We start from the raw sequence: 27,510 nt of genomic DNA on the forward strand, positions 1-27,510 counted from the left end.
AGATGCTTTAGTTCAAGGCACTTAGTAGCCACACCATTCTGAACAAATTAGTCTTGCTCCCTGCCTCTCACTCCTAACGTGGTTATAATAATAGTACGTGCCTCACTGGTGTTACGGTTAAATGAGTTCATATATGTAATGCACTTAGAACCGTGACCATGCCTAGCACATAGTAAGCACTGAGAGTGGCTACCTGTTGCTCTCATTTATGCCTTTCGGTATTTATGAAGACAAGCTCCTTGCTATTGAAAGAACTGGTTCCAGCATCTGTGTCCTTCTACACTCCCTAGGTCACCTGTTCAATGATACTGTCACCTGTCATTGCTTTATGCTTTCTTTGGCATGCTTCCCACTTCAACTTATTTTTTCTTTTTAAGACTTTATTTATTTGAGAGAGAGAGAGAGCACGCGCGCATACACACAAGTGAGGGGGAGGGGCAGAAGGAGAGGAAGAAGCAGACTCCCTGCTGAGCAGGGAGCCCTATGTGGGGCTCGATCCCACGACCGTGGGATCATGACCTGAGCCAAAGGCAGACACTTAACTGACTGAGCCACCCAGGCACCCCTCCACTTCACGTTCCTACATAACTTTGAACAACATGACTTTGTGCAGTTTTCTGCCTTTTCGTTTTTGTCCATCTCAGCTCACTTGCCATGCTACTCCTACTGATACTATTCCTAAAGATTTGATATTACTTTCCCCTTGATTATGTGCCGGTCTTTATCTGTTTTATACGGGCTTTAAAATCTGACCTCAAAAAAGATCCATTCACATCGGCTCCAATTTCTGCTCATGGGAGATGGTGTCAATTATATCATCAAAATTTCATTTTTGATTTTTATATTTTATAAGCTTTCCCACCATTACTTTTTCTAATTTCTGAAATATAAAACCACCAGTAAGGAGTATCTAAATTTATCAGCTGCTCTTAATTAGCAGAATGAGAATTAGAACATTTGAGGAGCCGAGAGACCCATCACACATCTCTCTTCTCTCTGCCAAGATAGAAGGGTGTGTCATCCATGCATTCAGTACAGCAAAAATGAACCATTTCTGCTTCTTTCTCCTTTTACCATAATGAAAATGCACTATTTCTAATTTAAAATCTTGTGGCTTTCTGATTAAGTATGTGACATAACACTTTTAGATTGTAAAATCAGATTGTATTCCTCCCCTTTCTATTAGATCTGTTACTTTTGAGAAAATAAAAATATATTTCATCCTGCTAAATTGAAAGGCAACAACACCGAAAATTATAAAGGATCTACTGCTCTGTGATCCATGCAAGGAAACATACTGCAGAACTCCAATCAGTAGCCAAATATTCAAACAGAAGGTTTTAACCGAACTTCAAAAGACTAGAAAACGAGTGAATATGTTTTGAGTTAATGGAAATATTTACAGCCTACATACTCATTTTTAAGGATTCCTTGTTTTAATCTATGTTTTCTAACATTTGCCAACCACCAGTTGGCCCCTGTTACTGTGAGCAAGAAGTCTTCCATGGCTAATGCAACCAGAGAACACTTAATTCTAAAATGCAAGTATGACAAATAAATACTGACAAGCTGGAGGTGTTTCTTTTCATGAGGAGAGTCCAGGGCACCCAAGAGAGCCACAAGGTGTGCTATGGTAAGAGACTGCGTTCTAGGAAGGGTGAGTTTCTCAACCTATGAGTTGGAAAAGACCAGTATTTTTTCAAATCTCAAATTCTTAATGAATATACTAAAATGCAACAAAAATGAAGAGGAAAAATAAAAGTTAAAAAAAGCAACCCCCTCCAATATAAAAAATACAAGCCCATGCTCATTCCTCCGGATGCTGCAGCCCATCAAGTTGTTATAAAGGATTCCAATCACTCTCAATTTCCATATTGACCTCGATATAGACAAAGAGTTCACAGACCATCACTATCCTCACTTTATCACTCCTCTACCATAAGCTACTCCTGTTATTTCTGACTAGGCCCACAACTGACTTCTCATGGGCTTCCCTCACTGCCCACTGCCCAGATCACCTAGCAGTCACAGCAGATCTGTCCCTGCTCAAAGTCCTCAGGGGCTTCTCCTCACTGTTTAGAATAAACCCATAACCTGCATGTGGTCTAGAAGGTCTTACTACTCATCCAGTGTCAGCTCTCCTCTGTCATTGTGTTGCAAATACACAGGAGCCATGGTTCAGAGAAGCCTAAAGGTCCCTCCAGGTCCAAGGCATTCCCACATCTCATCCCTCTTCATGGAATCCTGCGCCACTACCCATCCACCCTAGTGATTCAAAATAGCTGCAAATACATCAACATTTGTGCATGAAATGGAGGACTCCGTGTCCCCCACCCTCAAATCTGAGTGGTTCTGTAATGGTGTGACTAATACAATATGGCAGAAGCGAAGCTGTGCTAATTTCAGAACCCAGGCCATAAGAAACTGGCAGCTTCCACTTCCTGTCTCTTTTTTAAAAATTTTTATTTAAATTCAAGTTAATTAACATATAGTGTGTATCAGTTTCAGAGGTAGAATGTAATGATTCATCAGTTACATATGACACCCAGTGCTCATTACATCAAGTACCCTCCTTAATGCCCATCACCCAGTTACCCCATTCCCCCACCCATCACCCTTCCCACTTCCTCTCTCTAGAGATACTCTTTCTGGAACCCTGAGCAACCATGTAAGGCATCCAATTACCCTGAAACCATCCTGCCAGAGAGGTCACCTGTGGGCTCTCCAACTGACAGTCCAGCCATCGTAGGCAAGGTGCAGGCGCACACTGTTCATCTTGTAGACCAGCCTATCCGTCAGCAGAATGCCACCAGTAGCCTCGGTCCATGCCACATGGAACAGAAGAATTACAGCCAAGCCCCACCCAAGTTTCTCTTTGGAAAAAGGAATGTGAGATACAATAAAATGGTTGGGGTTTTAAGTAAATAAATGTCAAAGGCAGAATAATGGTTTCCCCAAAGATGTCCATGTCCTAGTCCCCAGAAACGTGAACTGTTACTACCTGATAAAAACGACTTGGTAGATGTGATTAAGTTAAAGACCTTGAGATGGTGGGATAATCCTGGAATATCTGGGTGGGTCCAAACTAATCCTCACAACAGGGAAACAGAAGGATCAGAGAGAGAGAATTGAAAATGTTATGGTGCTGGCTTTGATGATGAAGGGACCATGAACCAAGATGGACTAGAGCAAGGAATGGATTCCCCTAGAGCTTCCAGAAGAAACAGCCCTACCAACACCTTGATTTTAGCCACCGGAGACTCATTTAGAGCTTCTGACCTTCAGAACTGTAAGATCACAGATTTGTGTTACATGAAGCCACTAAACTAGTGGTACTTTTTACAGCAGCCGTAAGAAACTGCATTGTTTTAGGGTAATTTGTTATGCAATATGAGATAACCAGAACCCCACTCTCCCTGCCATGACACCTCCCCACATACAAATGTTCACCCAGATATTTACCTTGCTAATTCCTGTTCATCATTCAGGCCTCAGTTTAAGTTTCTATTTCTAGGTATGTACTAAAGAAGGCATTCTTGGAATATAATTTATTTTTAATTTCTGTAGTATCTGTGTCTCTATAAGATGAAAAATTCCAGAAGGTCAGGTCTGTGTCTGTTTGGCTCACAAAGGAGTCCCCATTCCCCAAGAATAGTATCTGACATTCAGTAAACTTTGGTGAGTGAAAATATCCCTGAGTAAATGAATACAGAATGAATCAGAATATATGCAAGGTATTAGATATACCTTACTCTATAAAGGTATAGAAAAAAGAAAAATTGTGCTGGAACTACATTCAACTAACGGAAAGAAGTTTTAAGTTCTTAAGTTTAAGAAGAGTCTTTTAAAATTGAGTATAAAGAAAACCATGAAAGCAATCAATCAGTGCACAGATGGGTGCTGAATGCATATTGGGTACCAGGGATAAGAAATAGCAAGGTTAATTTTTATCCATAAACCTTAATCATGAAAAAAAATCAAATAATTGAAACTTTTATCACATCACATTCAACGAAATTCCAAAAACAACTAGTGAAAGAGACATTTTCAGCTCTTAAAAAAAGACATTTCCAACTTGTTAATTACCTCTTCGCCATGGGAAGTTAGACAATATTGGAAAACACCCAAAATAAAAATAATCCGTAATTCTGTCACTCAGTGATAACCACTCATAACACCCTGAAACATGTCCCCCTCAGTCTTCTTCCTCTTCAAATATAATCCTATTTGTGGAAATCATAGGAAACGCTGCTTCATAATGTGCATTTTTCATAAACATTTTCCCATATCATGAAACACTGTGAACATGTTTTTAATACCTAAACAGGTCTTTGACATATAAATGTCTCAATGAAATATTTTACCAATGTTTTTATGCTATAAAAATTAAGAAGCATATATCTACAGTTAAAATTTAGATTTTTCAAGGTGATTTCCTAGTGCGAAATCCCTAGGTCAAAGTGTGTACACATATTTTAAGGCTCTTGATTCACATGTATAAACATTTCCTGGTTGTAAGGATAAAAAAAAAAGTTTGCAAAATAAAATATACTGCTTGAAAATTAACAACATACACTAACACATCAACAGCTTCAAGAAGTCCAGCAATAAAAAAAGAGACCAGTGTTGAACTTGCTCAATGAAAAAACAAACACATGTTTGACAATGGAAAGATCTTTCCCTATCCTCTAGAGCATGTACTTCTCCGTGCATGTGCTGGTGGCCTTCTTTAACTTTATGACAATTCCCTTTTTCATGCTTTAAAAGGTTCTTCTACCTTGAGATCATAAAACAATTCATCTACATTTAATTTGAACATTTAAATCTTCCATCCATTCAGAATTTATTTTGGCATCAGGAACACATTAGGTTGCCCATGTTCCTTTTCTTTAAAATGAGAAGCTGATTTTCCTGTGAGGATGTATTGACAAGGCTTCTCTCCCTTATCCGTTTATGATGCCATCCTTATTATACCTTAAACTCCCGTATATAACTAAGTCTACCCTGAACTCTCTGTTCCATTACACCAAGCTCTACCATACCACACTTCTTCAGCATTTGTAAATGTGTAATATATTTTCATGACACTAAGGATATGTTACTCTCATTACTCGTTGCCAAAATTTCCCTGGATATCCTCATATGTACATGTATTCAATACTCAACAAATGCGTTCAACATACTAAGTGATTCAACATACACAATGTCGTACATATGTAATTGAATTGAATTCAGTATCCACATGTGGTAGGTACTTATAGATGTCGGACTTATTCTTCCAGGTAGAGAAAGTAGAGTTTGGTCAAGTTTCAAAATTAAAATCTTATTGAGATTTCCAGTGGAATTATGTTGAATTCATTTAAGGGTGATTTTTCCATACAACATTTTCCTGTCCCTGAACAGGGTAGGATATGGAACCCACATCAAGTAACTGTGAGTAAGCTGATGAAATTCAACCAGATAATATTCACAGGGACTCACACTGCATAAAATTTTTAAATTTACTCCTCAAAACCAACACATGAAGTAGAGAATATTATTATTCCTAGTTTACAGAGAAGAAAATTAAGGCTAAGTAACTTGTATCACCCATAAATGGGGAGTAAATAACAAAAGTTACAAAATTTTTATTACACAGCTTTTTGTTTCCCCCTCTCGTTCATATTAAATGCAGAGTTCAACCTCCACCTTCATTTTCCAAATGCATCCATTACCAGAATTTAGCTCTTTGTAAATCTCTGAGATTGAGTGAAATCATTCCCTAATCTCTGCACTGACCAGTTCCAACCCAGCTAAACAAAACATGAACTTCACAGTTTCCCACTTTCTACGAAACAGAATATAGCTTGCAAAAGATAATCTGAGGTCAAGGTTGGTTCTAGGATAATGCTTTCAAAAAGGGGATATAACAATATTATATTCTCCTTTAGGAATTCTTTTCCTAACATTTCTTCTTAACAAATCAGTGAACCAACCTCCCCCCCTCCAAAAAAAAAAAAAAACGAACACATTTATTAACTGACCAATTCAGCCATATTTTGGGCCAATAAAATGAAACTTACTTCTCCAATTTCATCAGTTAAAAAACCGCAGGCTCTAATTTGATATTTTGACATACCAGTAAGTGAAGAATTGAAATAATTCAATGTACTGAGGTTTAAAAAGATTAAAAAGAGGTTTAATAAAATTAAATTGGTTAGGGGTAAAGAATATTTTTCCTCTACCCTTAAAATTGAGGTACAGAGGCTGAATAGCTCTAGAATTTTGTATTTCTAAGTTTATCTCACTTGGTGATCTAAAATGTTAAAAACTTTTCTGACAAAAACGGGTTATTTATAGACCTAATATTCAATAGACAACAAACTTTTGGTTTAAAAATGTTGAAACAAATGAAAACACAGAAACCAGAACTATCTTCTGTTCCAAGTATCTTCCTCCTTCTGACATGTCTCTTCTGCTTAAAGAAGTTGTTTTTTCCCTTAACGCAAAAGGCAACTAAAAGCAAATCGATAGCTAACGTTCCCATGATGTGCTTCAAGTTTTCCTAAGGAATAGCGTTATTCTTTTTTCTAAAAAGTAACTGTAGCTCTCATATATTACTTTGGATTTGCACAGCTTTTGATGTCATAGTCTTTATGACTACAGCTGGAAAAATTAACCAAGAGGGCTTTTCCTTCTTAGAATCTGAACCCATTCATTGACTTAATAAACATGTTTCAATGTTTATTGTAGGGCAGTCACTGTGGTAGCCACTTGGCATACAAAGGGGGATAAAACACTGTTCCTTCCTCAAAGGAGTCAAGCAATTGCAGGGATGACACTATAGACCTATCAACTGAAAGCATGCACATAACTCATGCAGTGGGTATGTTGATTGAGCTGTAGCCTATTACTTGTCCCTGCTAAAAGATCAGACATGTCTGGGTATATTTGAAGATCTGATGGAGAGGGCCCAACTTAAGTTATATCTTTGGTTGCTGAATAGTAGAAAGTCTTAGTGGCAAATGAAATTTCATACTGTTAGAATATCAGTATAGCGCAAGAATTTATAACATACAATTTTATAAACTGATAAAATCAATGTGTACTGGTACCTTAAAAATATATTTTCTCCAGATCCAACTTTATTAAAAGTGAGCCCATAGCAGCAGGAGTCTTTTGCTTCACTCCCAGATTTACATCCTGAAAATGTTTCCCCGTTAAAAAAAAAAAAAAATCCCATTGGGCATGACTGATTCTGTATCTTGGGCAGGAACAAAACAAAACAAAACAAAAAAATGGACTTGCAACATTCTTTTGTGGCCAGAAAGCAACGGTGTTTTTATAGCCTGAAGGACAGTGCTAGAAGGACAAAGAAGATGCTTAAAGTTTTTCTGTAGAAGAAGTTGTGAAAAATCAAGCATCAAGAAGAGAATAATAATCATTAATAGTTGGAACAATGTGAGTTCATTATCAGACTTAAAAGATAAAAGTTAATATAAATTGCATTAAGTTAATATGTTATACAGAATATCATTATATACAACAGAACAGAAGCATAACAGAATGCTTAAATTTGTGCAAACTGTAATAGTAAGGGAGTGCTAATTGATGGATTCTTCATCAGTTGGCTTTTGTTGTATTTGCATAAGTCAAGTGACTACAAGGAATCCAAGTGGACAGTCTCAAAATTCAGCCCTTCCCTGATTTCTATAGGAAATCCACTCCCTTCCAAGCACTTTGTGAGTTTACTAAAGATGGACTAAGGATTTTTAGTGACACAGGAAAGTGGTGTCACCTTGGGAGCCACTACCATCCAAGATGTTAAAACATCTCCCCAGGGGTACCTGAGTGGCTCATTCAGTTGAGCATCCAACTCTTGATCTCAGCTCAGGTCTCAATCTCAGGTTTGAGAGTTCAAGCCCAGTGTTGGGCTCCATGCTGGGCATGGACCCTACTTAAAAAGCAAAACAAAAACAAACAAACAACAACAACAAAAAATCTCCCCATCTCCCCAGTTCCACCTCCACCATCTCTTCTTCAATCTCCTTCTTCAATCTCCTGGATACCTACTGTGTCTCAGCTCAGAATCTCTCCACTGTGCAGAGAAATCTGGTTTCCTGAAGCCCACATCAGAAAACTCACATGTTCAAACACATACAGTTATCTGGCAGAACAAATGTCCTTCAGTGTAGCAGGTGGCCCACCCCACCTTGGAAGGCAGCAGCAGTTATAAACAACAAAAGTTTCCTAGTTACATTTACAATGATAAACTGTACTAATATCTGCTTCCCACAATTCCTCAATCACTTCTTAACGATCACAAATAGTATCTAAATTACTTGTAGATTATTCCCTCCATAAGGGGGATTTTCTACATTTTTAAGTATATGGAATATAAAGGAACAGACTTACAGCTAAAGTGCTTTTCTCTCATTATTTGTTAATCAGCCTAACAGCCTTGGGAAGCCTGGGACTTCCTGAGGAAGTTAGTTTATCCTCAGGAAGTTATTTCCTAGTCAAAGAGGAAGTAAACAGACGTGTTAACCTGATTTTTAAGGTCAGACTGTGTCCATGACTGTAAAGGGCAAATATTTCCAGTATCAGGTTACTCTTTCTAAAATGTTTGTCCCCAACCCCTTCCATATGCCCTTTTTGCCTTTGATGAGCTCAGAAGTCAGCCTTTTAGTATAAAACACTCCAAGCATCCCAAAGAAAGGTGGTGGGCATAAAATGTCATAGAGCGCTGGCCTATTTGTCACTGACATAGTACAAAGAATGTGCAACTACTCTGTAACTAAATATTGTAGTGAAAAACTGGATGTTCAAAACACTTTGGGAATGTATTCAATGTTGTCAAGAAGGGGTCCCGTTAGGAACCTCCACTTTTCCCCACATGAACCCAGATGGATTTTTCCAAAGGCCTCACAACCTTACACACCATGCTATCTTCCTCTCCACCCTCCCACCTTCTGTCCACACAGGAGAAGCCAAGTCCCAAGCTGCCCTGACACCTTTCCCAACTGCTCCAACCCATGCCTCTCTCCCTTCCTCTTCAGACCACTTGTCAGGACACACTCTTATACCACCCTGAATTACTACTGAACGGATTCACAGTGTTTATCGGCCCCTAGTAATTGCTAAGGTTCTGGCAGCAGTGGGTCTTGCCATAAAATCAAATTCCATCAGGAGCCAAATAGCTAACGGCAATATTGTGAAAGATGCTTGGTTATGGCAACAGAGAATGATGGGGACTCAGGAGCTGCAGGGTAGATGCCCCACTTAAATCCATTAAATTAAACCCAAAATTAGTTTTGAAAATTCTTCAGGGAGAAGAAAACATGGCTGAGGGGTCATTCTCTGTGCTACCAATCTGTGACTGACATACATTTTGTAGTTTCCCCGTAAGTGCCTAAACAAATATATTTAAACCTAGATTTACATCCTTTAATAAATTTCCATTGAATTAGATTACTGAGATTACTGGAAAGATATCTTAGAAATGATCCAAGCCTTCACTACAAATACCCTTAGTTGTATTTAGGTGAACTAGAATGTCTATGGCTGAAATCTATCAATTATTTAATGAGTGTTTTTTGCAAATGACAGAATGGAAGTGAGAGAAACACAGAATAATTTTGCCCATGGGATTAGAATGTTAAAATCTAATGTTTTCTCTCCTAACTCTACTAAAGGCACTGACAGACGCCGAATGTCTCAATTAAGTACTACTTTAAGATGTCCTTAAACACACACACACACACACACACACACACACACACACACACACACACACACACTCATGTACAGAAACCTAATTTCCTTCTGAGACTATTAAATGACATTTTTGCCATTCTGGATGATTCATTTTGGAAGATGACTCCTTTAAGAAATTAAACTTAGTTCTTGAGTCTGAGATGGTATTTAAGGTTTCATTACACATTTTTAGGCTTACATAACAATTTTGTGGATACCAAGGTGATGAGTGTTCCACTGCTTAAACTAATCCTCAAATTCAAATTTGACTTCTTTATTAAATTGGGCACACTGAATCTATATTACGCTCAAATCACCCAGTGTAATTGGTGCAGTTTTTCAAAAGTCACCTAACTTACAATTAGGCAGTAGTTAGAAACTTGGCCATGAAGCAGTGACTTGTTAATTACCAAAACACATTAAGCTTCAACAGCTAAAGCCTTGTAAGGTTTTCCTAAATAATCCTGAAATTTTCAGAAATAGTTAAGCTTGCAATTTAATTTTTTTTAAAGATTTTATTTATTTATTTGACAGAGAAAGACACAGCGAGAGAGGGAACACAAGCAGGGGGAGTGGGAGAGGGAGAAGCAGGCCCCCTGCCGAGCAGGGAACCCGATGTGGGGCTCGATCCCAGGACCCTGGGATCATGACCTGAGCCAATGGCAGACACTTAACGACTGAGCCACCCAGGCGCCCCTGCAATTTAATTTTTAAAGGCAAAACAAATCTTTATAATCAGTCATCACCTTCTTTATATACAGAGTAAAAGCTCCTAACAGCACCTTTCTGATTTTAGGATCTCTCCCACCCATAAGGTCCCCCAAAACCACCCTTCCAGTTTGAATAAAAGTCATCTTATCACTATCTTTAAAGACACTTTTTCTATGCCATTTACTTTCTCCACTTCTGTACTTTTTATTCCTCTTCCTATGTTATATGTTTTTACTCTGTTTTCTCTTATGTCATGGATTGAGTTCCATTTGATTGTAATAGACTGCTTCGAGGCATAATTCCAGTCTTGCAAGGCACATGCTCTAAGATTGATATCTTCCACCTGTGTACATTTCCAATTAAAGAATAACTGCTTGGCTCAGTTTTAAAGTAACAAGGAGCAATGAAACTAGTCAGTACTTTTATATTACATGCACTATAGATCCTATATCATGATTAATTTAAATATCAATTTCAAACCCTAAGTCTGTCTGATGCAGTATGTTAAGGACACAGTTATGAACCTGCAAACTAACCCTTCAACAGTTTAGTAAAAAGGCATCTTGGAATATTGACATTTGCTTTCAATAACTAAGAATTTAAAGTACATTTCTAGACTATACATAGACCACATTTCCATGTATAATACTGACAACTGAGACACAATTATGGATTTTTTGAAAAGATACTTCTCATAAGGACTTTCAAAATATATTTTGATATAAACTTATAAAAATGATTAGCATGAAATTCTTAATAGTTCTACATGGCAATTACAAAACAAGCATTAAGAAAAAATCTTACTCAGAATTCAGTGCCTATAACCATCTTTGTTGCCTTTTACTAATTTTTCATGACTTTGGGCCACACTGATGCTTTCCCAGTTTCCCTACTGTCATCTACCAAGTGAAAACATGTCTACCTCCTTCTCGAGAGCAATGTGACAATGAAACAGTTGAACTCAATAATGCTCATGAGAGACTAGGATCAGCATGAAATAATATGTATCCCAAAAATGTGTGTTGAATTTGTTGGATGGTCAAAAAGGCTTTTGTTTAGGGAAATGAAATCTACCTTGAATTAAAAGCATCATCTATCTCTTCCTGAGTGACACGTGTGAATGTTGTTTGAGAAGTACGCTCAAGAAGTAGAAAGAAGGTAATACAAGGAAGACAGAATAAAACAAAGCCCGATTCCTGGGCATTTTCGAAATAACTCCATTTAGAATTGGTCTAATTGGGGCACTGAAAACATATTAACCCATGACTGTATAAATAAAGTGGTGATTTTAGGTGCCATGGAAAGAATTCTTTATATATCAACTCATTTCACTCATGGCTCAAATGAAACATTTTAAAATTAATTTCCTTCAGGGAGTTAATTAAATGGGCAGTTTCACAAAACAATATTAAGTGAATTTATTGAAAGGCTATTTTACAATCATGAGCTAACTTAAAGGTAATGTTTCCATCTCCAGGTGAGAAGCTAACCTATGTAAGCGGCTTGAGATCCTTTTGCCATTTGAAGTAGATCCTCTCCTCCCACTGGAAGTACTGCTCTATTTGAACTCAGTCTTTCTCAAACTCTTCTGAACAGCCTACCTCCTCCCTGCAACCAGCTCAAAATAGGCAGCTAGCAGGCGGACAAAACAGAATTAAAGAGCTTCACACTTAGAAGGCAACAACTTTTTTAAAGGTTATGATTTTCCTGATTTGTGCCATCTCTCACTGAAACAATACTGTGTCAAACTCCTGCTCAACAATTTATTAGGTGTGTAATATTGAGCAAATCTCTTTATTTTTCTGTGCCGCAGGGATTTCTTTGTAAAACGAGTGTATTAGATCAGAAAATTGCCAGGGCCTTTGTAGCTTGAAAAATTCTATGATTCCATATTTGGCTGGCTTGATAACAACATGTATAAGCCATCACACCTATAAATTGTGCTGTCAGTGAGTTCAATATCTGAACTTGAGCAACTGGATGAAGCTGACTGACTTTTCATCAGCCAATTACGTTTGGCCTTTGAACGAACTGTGTCACCTTCCCCCAGCTCAAGAGAAGTCGGAGTTGTTGAGATGCCACCATTAAAACCACATCCTCATAACCCTGTTCTGAAAAAAAAGCCCAAGCTGAGCTTATTATTTCTAGGAAGCTTCTTCCTGATCCAACCCAATCCAACTGATTCTGTTTCAGTCTTTTCAGGCTGGCTGCCGTGTACTCTATTCTAACCATGGGCTGGACGTGACTTTCATAGCTGAAAGTCAAAGGCCATTCCTTCCAATACAAGGGAGAACACCCCGTGGACGAGAAAGACTGGAAAAAAGTGTAACAGAAAGAATAGCAACACAACTGGAAAGAATTAAGCTGTGGCTTACAATGCTGGAATGCAGATTTTGTTGGGAAAAATGGAATGTTTCCAGCCTTCTGCACTTGAACCCAAACCCCCTACAGTGTCAGGAAATCAGGAACTTAAACTGTCACAAGAAGTATAATGGGCTTTTAGGAAAGCCTATACCATTTATCAAGGAGAAAGCTCTGCACGCTGCCAATTCTTTAAAAGGGGTGTGGCTTTAGATTCACAAAATTAAGATGCACAAAGATTTTGCATGAGACTTTGGATACCATTCTCTGTTGGATTAAAACTGAACTGCATCACCGTCTGTGCCCACCATGCCTAGGGGAACACCCTTATGACCCAAAGTAGATGAGTGGGAACATCCGGTAGGCAGCAAGGACATGAGTCCTCACACTTCCTAGAATGAATAAATGTGACTGAGGCCTTAACCATCAATCAGGCTTGGTTGCTAAAAACTTAAAATCCAAGCTGAGGTTAGAGCCTCTCTGGGAAAAGCTTAAAAAAAAATAGTTTTGAGAAACTTGTGGGTCTATCATCTCTCGTGTCTTCCAGAACTTTCCAGAAGAGTATGTACCTACGAGAAGTCCACGCTGACCAGATACCATGTGCGGGGCTGTGAACACTACTGGTCCAGGGACTCCTTATGATGCTTTCAGGGCAGTGCTGGCCCCGAGGCCAGAGCATCCCAGAAGAAGTTTTAGCCAGCAGCCCTGCTCTCTGTACAGTCAAGACCCATGCTCCTAAGGGGTCTTCTCACCACTGTTCAAGACTTCTTCCCAGAGGTGGGAGGCAGCATTTTCGAAAAGTAGTTTGTGCTGACTTAGATGCAGGTCTGAAGGTCATGCAGAAGCAGCAGCTTCCAATACCCATTTCCTGTGTCTACTTCAATGACTTTTAAGCAAATGTACTGTGTCGTGCAACTTTTACCACGATCCAGTTTTAGAACATGACCATCTCCCTAGTCAGATCCCTGGTGTCTGTCATATGTAGTCCCCATTGCCACTGCCAGCCCCAGGTTGGCGCATGGCATGTGGGCGCACTTCTCTCCCCTCAGCTCCCATGTCCTCAGGTCAGGCGCCAGCATGCAACGCATATGTTACTTACATGCTTCCCAGTGACAGACGACAACTCTGCCATTGGCTGTCACCTGGAGGCTGTACGCAAAAGCACATGTGCAGGTGCATGTGCACGCATGCGCATGCACACACACACGTGCCCCACAGGCCCAGGAATTGATATCATACCTTCCCTGTCCAGCCCACCACGGACAAGTCCAACTCTGCTCCCCAAGGCTTTCAACCCAACTATTATTATAGGTATGGCCACAGTTTGCAAAGGCTGCAGGAAAACTGAATATTGTCCTTCACGATATATCTCATTTTTAGAAATCAGTATTACTCAAACCTTCATCCTGCCTGTGTTTCTTGAAGAGGATATTGGTAAAGTCAGAGGTGAAAAGTCCTCTTGAGAGGATCAAAGAACTGAAGAAACTAACGGTAGTCAAATCACTTCTGGAAAACCAGTTACACCACTCGCCCAACATTTTCTTAACAACCAAGGTTAAAAAAACGGTTCTAGAAACTGTGGGAAGAGAACCAGAGAAGCATTTTTTAATTGGCTCCTCTGTAGCATGTGTAAGAAACTGGTGTCCAGTTTCTGTTTCTTGGCACACAGTGGCTAGTAGGTGCTTTCTGGTAGGAGCAAACTATTGGGTTTACTGTTGGGTAAACCCACTTTGTGGAGGTCAGAGAATATGACACCCTAATCCTGAGAGGCAGACCAGGACTCTGTCACCTGTGCATTGAGAAATGAGCACTGGCTGGTGTTCCATCTTGAAAAACCAGGCTGATAGCGAGACCATTTCGCAGCAGACATCCCTGAATACATTTTTATGGAAGTAACACCCACACCTAATTTATTTTAAAATATTTTTTTAGTTCCATTGATTAAAACACAGTAGCAAAGTGGATTCATACATACAAACAGTAAAGAAAAAAAAAACACAACTTTGCAGATATGCAAAAAAATGGATAGCATCTTTCATAGAGATGGGGTTCTTCCATTTAAGAGTTGGAAAAAATATGCCCTATTAATTTAGCCCAGTTGTTAAAATTTCTGTTTCACATGAACATCATATTTTCCCATTTTTCCCTCCTGAATTTACCCTCAGAATGGTAGGAAATGCATTGTGACAAAAATGTATACAACACTGGCTGAGCCCCGCATCAAAAGAATCTTCCCAACAAGGAAAAGGCAGAATAAGATGAAAATTTTAAATCCCTATAGTGTTATTTTTTTGAAGCATAAAAAGAAGACATTTTTAGCGCATGAAGCCCCGCAGTCCCCTCCCCCAACCCTTACAACAGAGCCCATACAGTTTCGTATTTTCTGATTTTAAAAAACTTAAATCTGGAGAGGGAAACACAGAGGGATTATTTCACATACTTTTAACTTTCTGTTTTCACAGTCACTCCAATTAGCCAAACTATGACTATAACAAGAGTGACTAAAATCATGGTAGAAAGAAGTGATCACCTTACAAAACAAAGATTTCTGATTAGAGAGAACCATAAGTAAGTAAGTTATGTTGAAGTGATTTCCAGTTGGGCTCCTAAGAACAGAGGCCTCAAAAGCAAAAGTCTAGAATCAATTTACCTGACTTGCACGTTACCTTAACTAAATTTCCAGAATGACCTAGTGCTCATATTTGAATCAAGAGCCAGAAAATTCAAATTGGAATTCTATCTGGTGCTTCACAGCACTGAGGAGAACACCCTGATCTATTCGCATTAAACGCCAGGGAATATAATCCCATTATAAAAGCTCTTTATATATCAGTCTGTTTGAAACACACCAAGTCAAAGCCAAAGAGAAGACACACAGCAGGGGCCAACCCTCATCATTCATGCACACACGGTCACGCAGATCAAGAGCAACCAAACACTGAGATGACCAACATCAGGTCATGGGTATGCTTCCCAATATTGCAAGCAGCTTCAGTTAAGCCTCAAGACAGAGCGTAGAAATGTACCTCCACACACCCCGCACACTTTAAGAAAGCAGGCTCTACACAAGGTCACCTCACCTTGGGTCCTTCCATTGTAAGTGGCATCGACATCTTACACTGGACCTGCTTTCAACAACCAACTTAGAAGGAGCTCTTCTTCAGAAGAGAACTCAATTGTGTTTAACATTAAAATAAAAACTAATTCCATCATTGAGTCGGCTTTCCACTAAATAACCACCACAGAAACAGTGATTTCCACACGCAAACAAGTAGTAACACAAAAGCTTCTGGACTAGGCAGAGCAATTAATTCAAACATGTATTACTACATATAGTGAAATTCTATATCAAGAACATCAATGGAGCCGATCTTTGTCCTGAGAGGCAAGACTTTCTATGTATCCTTTAAATAATCAAACAGATCTCCTTTTCTCCTCCCATATAATGGTTAATTCAAGTTCTACAAATCACATGATTGTGACCCTCCCATTGTCAAAATCCTGAATTCCAATTTTGAAAGTTTTTGCAGGAACTTTCAACTAGAGCACAGGAATTTTACAATCATAGTGTTTTCCACACTGAAAAACAAGACAGATAACATCATGAAGGCTCCCCAAAAGTCTGCCTATTATATTTTCACGAAATAACAGCATTTGCCTAAGAATTGAGACACTCAAATCCTATGAAAACCCCTTTCTCAGAAGGTAACAGCACAGCAACGAAAAAGCAACTTGGGCACCCTCCGCCTTCTCAGTTTTAAGAATCTCATATGCTCCCACTCAGTAGAACAGAACTGAGACTCACACATTTTATTTGTCTTCCAAAAATAGCCTGCACTGTGAACACAGGGAGAGAGATAATGAAGACCAGATGCCTACCTTCACTGGTAGCCACATTCTTCTGGGCTTGGGTCGGCGTGTGATCTGTACTTGAACTCACGTCGGATGAGATGCTTGAGCTGCCTTTGCCTAGAGAAAACAGGAATGAGCAGCTTTTGAGTTTTGTAACTTCAGAACTGACCATGCCTTCCACTCTGTCCCATACCAAGCCATTATCACTGGTTTCCAAGAAAAGAGCCATAATACCAAGAAGGGAGTTTATAAGGTTTCTTGCCTCTTGCGTTACATATCTGACCCTTAAGAGTGGAACTAAAGCCCTATTACAGTATAGCTCGACTATAAACTCAGACAAGATTATAAAACATATGATAACATAATCTCATTTTGGCATACGTGTGAATAAGAAAGGACATGTGGGAAACTCATCTACAGTATTAATTTTTTATTTGCAACTATAAACTATACATTTCCCAGCACAAGACAAAAGCACATCTAAGAATGAGGCATTATCCGAGTAGTAAGGACCTGCTGGCTCCAAACAGAGGTATCACCTTAGAAACCAAATTCCCTGTTTTAATAGATTCTTCTTTAAAAACAAAAAATACTTATGTATCTAACGCAGTAGTTATCAAGTGGGGGTGCTTTTTCCCTCATGGGGGCATTTGGCAATTTCTGGTACCATTTTTAGTTGTCACAACTGGGGAGGATGTACTCCTAGAACCTAGTAGGTAGAGGCCAGGGATGCTGTCAAACATCTTACAACACACAGAACAGCTCCCACAAGAAAGAATTCTCCAGCACAAAACGTCAGTCATGCCCTAGTATAAAAAAATCTCACTTCAACTGACAGCTGAGTTTCTATTCTTCTAACTTTTAATAAGATACACAGTAATGTTTCTAAACATTCTCAAAATGTCTGCAAATATGAACCCTACTCACTGCCTAGTAAGAGAAGTATCAGTGACTGCAGTGAGCAGAGTTCTAAGATAACTCCCATGGTACCTGCTACAGATTGAATGTGTTCCCCCCAACCCCCCAATTCACCTAATCCCCAGTGGGATGGTATTAGGAGGTGGAACCTTTGGTAGGGAATTAGAGCATAAGGGGGGAGCCTTCATGAATGGCACTGGTGCCCTAACAGAAGAGACCCCTGAGAGCTCCCTGGCCCCTTCCACCATGTGAAGACATAAGAAAAAGACAGCCATCTGTGAACCAAGAAGCAGGCTCTCACCAGACACCTTGCTCTTGGACTTTTCAGCCTCCAGAACTGTAAGAATTAAATTTCTGTTGTTATAAGCCACTAGTCTATGGTATTTTTTTGTAGCCACTTGAACAGGCTAAGCTGGTGCCCATATCCTTGGTAATCTGTTCCCTCGAGTGTGGGTAGAACCTGTAACTTGCCTCTACACAATAGAATATGGCAAGAGTGAGGGGGTTTTGCAGATGCAATTAATTTCCTAATCAAGTTGACTTTCATCAAAAGGGAGGTTGTCCTGGGTGGGCCTGGCCTAAATAGGTAAGCTCTCTCCAAGAGTCTAGAGAAGAGACCCTGCCCACTGGCCCTGAAGAAGCAAGCGGGTGTGAGTTCTGCTGCTGCTAGGAAAAGAATTCGGCCAACAGCCACGTGAGCGTGGACAGGGACCCACCCAAGCCTCTAATGAGAGCATGGCACTGGCCAGTGTCTTGATCACAACTCTGTGAGACCCTGAACAAAACTCCCAGCTGGTCCAAGTCCAGAATTCTGATCCCAGGAAACTGCGAGATAATAAACGTATCTTGCATTAAGCTGCTGCTAAGTTTGTGGTCATTCGTGATGTGGCAAGAAAAAACTAATATAATGACCAACCAATTCTATCACAAATGAGCTCTTTTTACTTCACAAGGTATGATCGGAACTCTTACATGTGGCTGAGAAATACATTCCCAGTAGTGCTCCCCACGCAGTGGCACAGACCCCAGTTTGGGGGAGTGTGCCTACGTCAAAATACAGAGCAGGAAAGAACAGATGAGCTTCAGGGATTTGATTGTGAATGTTGGGAGTACCGGAACAACACGAGTTCATGGGTGATATCATCTGAGCAGTGATGTCAAAAGGCTGTTGTCTCCCTTTACCACTGAGCATCGCTCACAGTGACTTCTGGCTCTGAGACAAGTCTGTTCTTACTGTTGTCCCTGCCCATTTAACATCGTCCTCCCTGAGAGTTAGCCAAGATGACACAGTAACTCTCCATTAGTTTGTATCTAACCCATTTCTGTGGCCTGCCATGGTTCACCTTCAGACAGAGTGGACATATTGGACCAGGTATGCAGTTAGAAGTATGTCAATGTGGTCTCTGACCTCAGTCTGCTGCTCTCTTGTTTTTGACCTTGAACACTCACTTGTTCCTCATCCAGGAGGCTCAGTGTCCTAATGTGGAAGGAGAGATGATTGGACTGAGTGATTCCCAGCAGTTCAAATAGTCTGTGATTCTATGAGTCCATTACGATACTCCTCAAACCTGAGTAATGCAACACTCCCTTTAATATGGCAAAAAGCATTACTGTTCACCACTAATGGAGACTTAAATTATTTTTAATATACTGTTATTTAGTGATGCACAAATGGAAAGCTAAAAATAAACTCCATATGCTTTAACTGATTCAACAAGAAGACCAAAACAAAGTAACGAATTAAACACAAAAACAAGAAAGGCCATAAAATTCGAATTAACAGATGATGTTATTTTGCAGAGAGATTAAATTGCCTTTCAAAATGTAAATACAGTACTTGCTGCTAAAGCCAACGTTCTCTTGGTTTGGGCCTACCCATGCTACCCCCCCAGTGAGGGTTCAGCCTGCCCACCATCTTCCTCCATTCCGACTCGGGAGTCCTTCCACCCAGAACAGGATGATACATCACCGGGCCTTCACTCGGTCTGACTGTTTCACTCACGATCTTTAAATCTGCTCCTCTTTTATTCCTTATTGGCCCATAAGCATTGAAGTAGAATTCTTGCCTTAAAAGATAGGTGTAAACTTGGACAATGAAATCTTGTGGCAGGACTCGTCTATAAAAGGGAACCAGTATACAATGATTTATTGTTTTTATGATTGTCATCAAAACGAAAGCACAAAGTAAAATAAATTTCAGAGCAAATTCTCAGACAGGTCTGAAAACAGAATGCAGACCCCTCAGGGGACCACAACTCCAGTTTAAGAAATGCTGGTCTATGAAGAAGGGGAAGAAGATAAAAAAAACAAATGATATTTATAATAACAACTATGTACGTTGTGCCATATAGTCTAGTAAATACTTTAAATGTTTCACCACATAGTCACTCTGCCCTGTGGCGATGTTTTGCAATCACGTTTTCATTGCTGCCCTCCCCCATGAGGAAACTTTTGGGACTTTTTTCCTAACTATCCACCAAAGTTGTAATATGGCCAATATACTATACATCTGTTACATGCTCCATGAATATCTCTGCTTTTTACATAAAAAGGAGTTCTCGCTCCCCCCCATTGAGAACCAATTTTTGTCCCTTTGAGAACATGGGCCTTCGACAGCACAACACTGAAATTTAACAAATTAATTAATTAAGGAAAGGAAGATAATAGAGAAATACAGTCTACTCTTGTTATTCATGGTAGTTATGTTCTACAAAGTCACCACAAACAATGAACTAACAATGCCGGATCACGGATTCTAGAGGAAAGGCAGGATTAGCTTTCTGCCTACTGCTGGTCACAACATTTTGTGTCCACCCATCAACACATAATCTTGTTTCACGTGTGTTTCTGTTTAAAGACATCTTATAATATATTCTGTTGATTGATCAGCACTGAACTTGCGGCCAACAGTGCTATAATCCAAACTTAAATGAAGTTTACCTAGTAATACATGCGGGGCACCTCACAACCTTCTCACACTTCGGAACACCAGACAGCCCTCCAGCATGAGGCTTGAAGGTCACCTTAGGAAGTGAAACCACCAATAAAACTCACACACACACACACACACACACACACACACACACACACAAAATGTAGTGCTAAATACACTGCAAAAAGGACACTTATTTATAGTATGAAAGCTGAAACAAAGAGGTGGTATCACCTTGTTCATCCTCAGCTGGGAACGTGCACGCTGGGAGATTCAGATTTTTTGCCGCTCCGCTCATGTTCGTAAATGACCACAAAAGCATGGTGAGTACTGATTTGGGGGTTAAAAATAAATTTTAGCAAGTAGACAAATTTGCAAATATGGAATCCACAAATAGTGAGCATCGCCTGTATATAATCTTGTATCACATATGGTTCCACAGCTTGTAGACAGCTTTCATGTGGACTGGAGTGAGTGCAGTCCAGGGTCAGGAGGCTAGGGCTCCTACCTGGATTTACCATTTACTAGTGTTGGGCAAATTAATAAACCCCTCTATGCGTTAGTTTTTTTCAGCTATAAACAGGGTGGGAATGAGCCATCCCTGCCTCCTAGGGCTGTTTTTAAAAGTCAATAAAATAATCCAGATACAGCACTTAGGAAATTCTCCACAAATCTTAGAATAATGGGGTTCACATTTTGGATGCTATTACCATGCTCTTTGTTTCTACCTTGCTTCTGGAAGCACAACCATCTCCCCAGTGACTTCAGGACAAAGGTGTATGTTTCTGGCTGGGGCATTTACAGGAGGAACTCAAGAAGAAATGAACGAGATGATATGTGGCTCCTAATAGTCAAAAACAAAAATCAGAAGTATAACGATGTTCTTCCAAGACAAGCTATTGTCTTAGAAAGATCGTCCTCCATTTCTCACCTTCAGACAGTGTTTGGTTTAGTAACTATTGTCTATACCTTGGGCAAATTGACAGATAAAACTGTCTGTCCATCATAGCGCATCAGACCACATGAATTTAAATTCCCTATCTACCAGTTCCAAGCGATGTGTCCAGGAGAAAATCTCTCAGATTCTCTAAAGTTCATTGTCTTTATCCATAAACTAGGGATAAAAACAAATAAAAAAAATTACCCATTGCCTCTACTATAAATGGGGAATGGACCCACCCTTCAGTGTTTGGGGGACATTGCTAGGAGGAGTAAATGGGCTCCAGCTGGTAAAGCATTCAATCATATCAAGAGCCCACCCTGTGATTGTTCAATACTGACCCATTTATCACAGTCTAATTTGTATCAGGAAACAAGAAATGAAATTGAAAACAGTAATTATTATTATATTATTATACGGGCATAGAATAGTAAATACACATTATATACACATGTAAATTAAACTTTACATACCTTATATAGCTAGCAAAAATCCCTCTGGTATGAGCAAGGCTGACCATTCTGCTCTCTAACTGCTTTACCTACATGAAAGTTTGTTTATCTGACCAATGGCCAAAACCCTCATTAGGGGTTATGAGCATATCAGAACTATGCCTGTCAGATTTGGTAAAGTACAAAGTTGCCCTTTATTTAATATCCTCCCAATTGGGCTAAAGGCTAAAATGAGGACAGGTGAACAAACAACTAGGTATCAAATACAAATACACACCAAAGCAAGTGAAGACTAATGCACGGATGTTGGTCAATGTTATTTGTAACAAATTAACATACATACATACAATTCTTAATCATAGTGTGGAGAAACTAATCAGCAGACTGATCATCCAGATCAGTTGGGGCCCACGGTAAATCCAGGGACATTAGCAGAAGGAAGTTTCTAGCCATGCATTCCTTCTGTTAGAATGTGCCACGTTTCCCCAGTGTTTGAAGAGAAAGACAATGTTCATTCAATGGGGATTCTATTGTAGAGAGTGATTTTAAGTCTATTTTATTTTTTTAATATTTTATTTATTTATTTGAGAGAGAGAGAGAGAGAGAGAGAGAGAGAAAGCAGGGGGAGGGGCAGAGGGGGAAGGAGAGAGAATCTCAAGCAGAGTCCCCACTAACCGTAGAGCTTGACATCAGTCTCACGACCCTGAGATCATGACCTGAGCCATAGCCAAGAGTTGGATGCTTAGCCAACTGAGCCATCCAGGAGTCACTTGTCTCTTCATTTTACAATTCCCATATGTAAAACTGCAAAACTAAGTTTCTTCTCTCTTCTCCTCCCCCGTGCCCAGGCTGATTTTGTAAATGCAGATATTTAAAACAAGACAGCCGGACATTCCATTGTGATTTATTGATAACATGAGGAAGGTAAAGGGTAGAATAGAAAAGATCAATCTATATATGACAAAAAAATGAACAAATGGGTCCTCTGATCTTCAACATTCTTAAGAGTCCAAGAAATTACTTGCAAAATTGATTCCTTATAACTTCCAGATTATATGCACTGAATTCATTCCTGTGGGTTTCAGCCACAAACTTCTGATATGAAATCCACAAACAAGCATGTGGGCCCACGTGGGGGCCTCAGCCCATTACATTTCCTGTTCCTCTCCAGTACCTTGCTTTCAAGCCGCTGTTGGCACACCATGACAGCCTGGTTCAATACTAAATGTCTACACCAAATGAAAGAGAATTTTTTTTCAATATCTTAGAATTAGATCACGGGAGTGGTGGGTCATATTTGTGTGTTGAATTCACTGTTATTTTTCTGATTGTTATCTTGAGGTAATTTCTTACCTTCTTTGATCCACAGTTCAAGGGTCTATGCGTAAAGAATAATAATATTAGTTATCTCAAAGAATGATCTGGCTTAATCCCCAGCTCAGGTGCATATTGGGTTTTGAAAAGAAACTGATACCGTGAAAGCATATTAGCTCTCCAGAGTCAGAAACCTTGAAGTAGAGGGAAATGAGGAATCAGATACTAAACACTCTGCTTTACTTTACTGTGAGCAAAAGTCAGTAGATGGTGCCCTTTGTGTGTGCATCTCCTCCGGAGAAGACCGTAACAGGAGATGAAGAGGGTGAGAGGAAGAAAGGAAAGGAAACAGAAGGGGAAACTTCAGCCCTGATGTTCTTTTTATTTCAAGCCATGTAATGCCCTAAATGGTATTTTCCTTACACCAATTTCCCAAAGCACCTAGCAAGTGATCTCAGGGCCACTGAGCAGCATACTCACAACTGCAACGCGCTGGCAGGCCAGGGCAGAGCTGGAAAACAAGATAGTTAAGTGAGCACCTGCTTCATGCCCAGGCGGCGGTGTGCTGGTCCCTCCCGCTAAGAAGCTGCCATTCTTAGAGGTTTATATTAAGCCTAAGAAAAGCCAAGGACATGGGCGCCTGGGGGGCTCAGATGGTTAAGCGTCCGCCTTCGGCTCAGGTCATGATCTCACGGTCCTGGGATGGAGCTTTATGCCAGGCTCCTTGCTCAGCGGGGAACCTGCTTCTCCTTCTCCCTTCGCCCCCCTATCATGCTTGCTCTCTCTCTCTGCCTAGTGCTCTTTCTCAAATAAATAAATAAAAATTCTTAAAAAAAAAAAAAAAGAAAAGAAAAGCCAAGGACACTTTTCAGCATTTGCCTCATTGCTGAGAGATGCTGTCACCACTCAAACACTTGGTTCAGAGTGGTGGCATTTTTAAATTCCATTAAAAATATGTATAACATAAAATCTGCCATAAAATTTGACTATTTTTAAGTGTACAATGTAGTGGCATTGTTTACATTCATAGTGTTGTGCAACCATCACTCCTATTCCCAAAATTTTTCATTACCTGACACAGAAATCCTGTATCCGTTAATCAGTAACTCCCCATTTCCTCCCTTCCCCAGCTGCTGGTAACCTCTGATCTGCTTTCTGTCCCTGTGAATTAGCCTATTCTGGATACAGCACCTAAGTGGAATAATACAATATTTGTCCTTTTGTGTCTGGCTTATTTCACTTTTTCTTTTTTTTTTTTAAGATTTTATTTATTTATTTATTTATTTGAGAGAGAGAGAGAGAGAGAGAAAGAGAGAGAGGACAAGCAGTGGGGAGGGGCAGAGGGAGAGAGAGAGAGGGAAGCAGACTCTCCGCTGAGCAGGAAGCGTGGCATGGGGCTCGATCCCAGGACCCAGAGATCATGACCTGAGCTGAAGGCAGACACTTAACCCACTGAGCCACCCAGGTGCCCCATTGTTTCACTTCTTCAAGGCTCCTTCAGGCTTTAGAACGTATCAGTACTTCATTCATTTTTACGGCTGAATAATACCTCATTATGTATATATACACCCTGTTCTGTTTATTCATTTCTCTGTTGAGGGGCTTTTGTCTGTTGACTCTTCTTTTGGCTATTGTGGGTAATGATGCAATGACAGGGTGCTGGCTTTGATTGCTTGTGGTTTTTAACTTTCAAACTTCTGGTGCATGTTGTTTCTAACCGAAATCAGATCCTGAGTGCTGTGGCTGGAGCAGGCGAACAAAGTACACAGAGTTCTTCCAGGAGAGAAAAACGGGACAACCCCACTGCTGAGTCAGCAGCTCCTCGAGAGCCATCTACAGCCCTGCCACAGCCCCCAGGAACGGAACGTCAAGCAAGGATGGCGGGAGTGTTGAATTACCTCCAGGCAGGGCTGGATGGCCGCTACTGCTGGTAGCAGCAGATCTAGAACCAAAAACCAGCACATGGCACCGATGCTGGCCGAGCAGACATCAGGCTTCAGGATCCAAACACACACCTGTGGCACCAGCTCTGCTCTTGGAAGGCTGCGAGGCTCTGACTGCACACTTGGGGGCTTCCTCCTTCTCCCCAAATGGGGACTGTGCACGCTCTCTCTCTCTAAGAAAGGCAAGAGCTTCTGCCTCATGTAAGACAGTGCAGGAGGGGGTGTCCCACTCCCAAACCACAGGAGCAAAACCGTGATGTATGAAATGCAAGCCCAGGGCTTAACCACACACGACCCTGAAGGATAGCCAATCATTTAAATAGTGTTAGCTTCAAAGCCAAAGGGTAAACAGAGAAAGAATCAACAGAAATAATTTAAGTTGATCAGCAGTCAGCACACCCCCTTGTCATTCTTTGTCTAGGGGGAAGACAGAAGGCATACTTAGACACAAATCTCAATTAAAACCCATCTCTTCTGCAAGCCTCCTGTATGCTGTGACAAAGAAAAAGAAAGGGGCATGACTTTCAGAAATCCTCGGAAGGTAGCAGATGGCCACAAGCAGGCCCAAAGTGCAGGGTATCGCGCTGGAGGGTGTGGAGGCTGACGGCGGGCTGCTTTACACCTGAATTTTGTCTCCACCACTAACTACGTGGTGGAGCCTCAGGCCATTTCCTCACTTTTGAGTAGCAGTTACTCCATCTTAAAATGGGGCACTGCTGAGTCCACACTCACAGAACAGCCACAAGAATAAAATGATGTAAGCCAATTGCTTAGAATGGCATATGCATATAAAAGATACTTAATACATGCTAGCTCTTACTAATCATCTTCCCGATCCATATCCTCAATCACTAACTCAGTTTAATTCAACAAATAACATGTGAAACCCAATGCATGCAGAGGATGATGATTAGCTTTAGAAAAAGCAAGACAAGTCGTATTGGGTTGGGGAGATAAACCACAGACACATGAATAGAACTGAACATAAAGGCAGTATGGTTAAGTTTCAAAATCAGATCAGTGAGTGGCATCCCCAAATACTATCTGATTCACAAAGTTTCACTGCTGTTTAGTGTGACTGCTTTTTTTTACATATAATGACATTAAAGATATATAGATTGATGGAAATCAATCGTGTCTGTCTTCTCCACTAGATCCTGAACTCCATGAGGGTAGGTTCTCCGTACCCGTTTTCTTCACTGCTGTGACCCCCCCAAAGCAAGCACTGTGCTTGGCATACTGTAGACACTCAGTCCATATGTGTTGAATGAGTTGGCACAAGAGTGAGGTCCCGACTGAGTGAATAAACTGGAAATTCTTTTTTTTTTTTTCTTCGAAGTGGACTCCACACCCAGCATGGAGCCCAACGCAGGGCTTGAACTCCAAACTCCGAGATCAAGACCGGAGCTGAGATCAAGAGTTGAACACTTAACTGACAGCCACCCAGGTGCCCTGGAAATTTATTTCTAATGGAATAACCTGGCCCTGGGATGTTTCCTAATAAGCACCATCCCTTCCTTACAGACACCACTCAAATCTGTGTTAACCCAAAAGACAGTCTTTACACAATAGCTATGTGTTGAGCATGCAAAATAGAACTTAGAAAATTCATACAGATTCCCGGTGATGACATAATATACAGTTCTCTGTACTAGGTTCCCAGGCAGGCCTTCACAAATTACCACTAACTAGGTGGCTTAAAATAACAGAGATGTAGTGTCTCACAGTCTTGGAAGCTAGAGGTCTGAAATCCAGGGCTTCAATCAATTCTCCGAGAGGGAGACTCCATCCTATGCCTCTCTCCCAACTTCTGGTGGTTGCCAGCCACCCATGCCATTCCTTAGTTTGGGGCAACAGAACTCCCATCTCTGCCTCGGTCATCATGTGGCCATCTTCGCTCCATGTGTCTCTGCCTCCCTTCTCATAAAGACACCAGCTATAATGGATTAAGGGCCCACCCTACTCCAGTGTGCCCTCAGGTTAACTAATGACATCTGCAATGACCCTATTTCCAACTAAGGTCACATTCTGATGCTCCAGCAAGGATATAAAGTAGTGTGGGGGGGGGGGGGGGCTGGGGGGCACTTTCCAGCCCAGTAGATACCCCAACACCATTTTGTGCAGAATTAAACAGAAAGCAGAAAACCCCGCCCTGAGTCTACCATACAAGTATTTACTCCAGTCTGATTGCATGGCAACATTACTGTGGGTGGAAAAGATTAGCAAATAAGATTGAATGCATCGTGGAACGCACGAAGTCCTGAAAGAGTCTCCCAGCTTGTGAAAGGGCAAGCACTTAGCACTCTATCACGGGTGGTTGTAGGTTGAAAAGGCTGGACAGTATTTCACTAA

General features: G+C 40.4%; 1 protein-coding gene across 2 annotated transcripts in view; it reads right to left on the reverse strand.

Annotated features, from left to right (window-relative positions):
- Positions 1–27,510, reverse strand: part of FBXL7 (F-box and leucine rich repeat protein 7) — a 378,909-nt gene that overhangs the window by 261,364 nt on the left and 90,035 nt on the right. For both annotated transcript variants that reach the window (XM_027606826.2, XM_027606827.2), the window contains exon 2: positions 16,687–16,776. In XM_027606826.2, coding sequence (XP_027462627.1) covers positions 16,687–16,776 — 90 coding nt within the window. The remainder of the gene's footprint in view (positions 1–16,686; positions 16,777–27,510) is intronic.

The sequence above is a fragment of the Zalophus californianus genome, chromosome 5 (assembly GCF_009762305.2).
Source record: "Zalophus californianus isolate mZalCal1 chromosome 5, mZalCal1.pri.v2, whole genome shotgun sequence".
NCBI lineage: Eukaryota > Metazoa > Chordata > Mammalia > Carnivora > Otariidae > Zalophus > Zalophus californianus.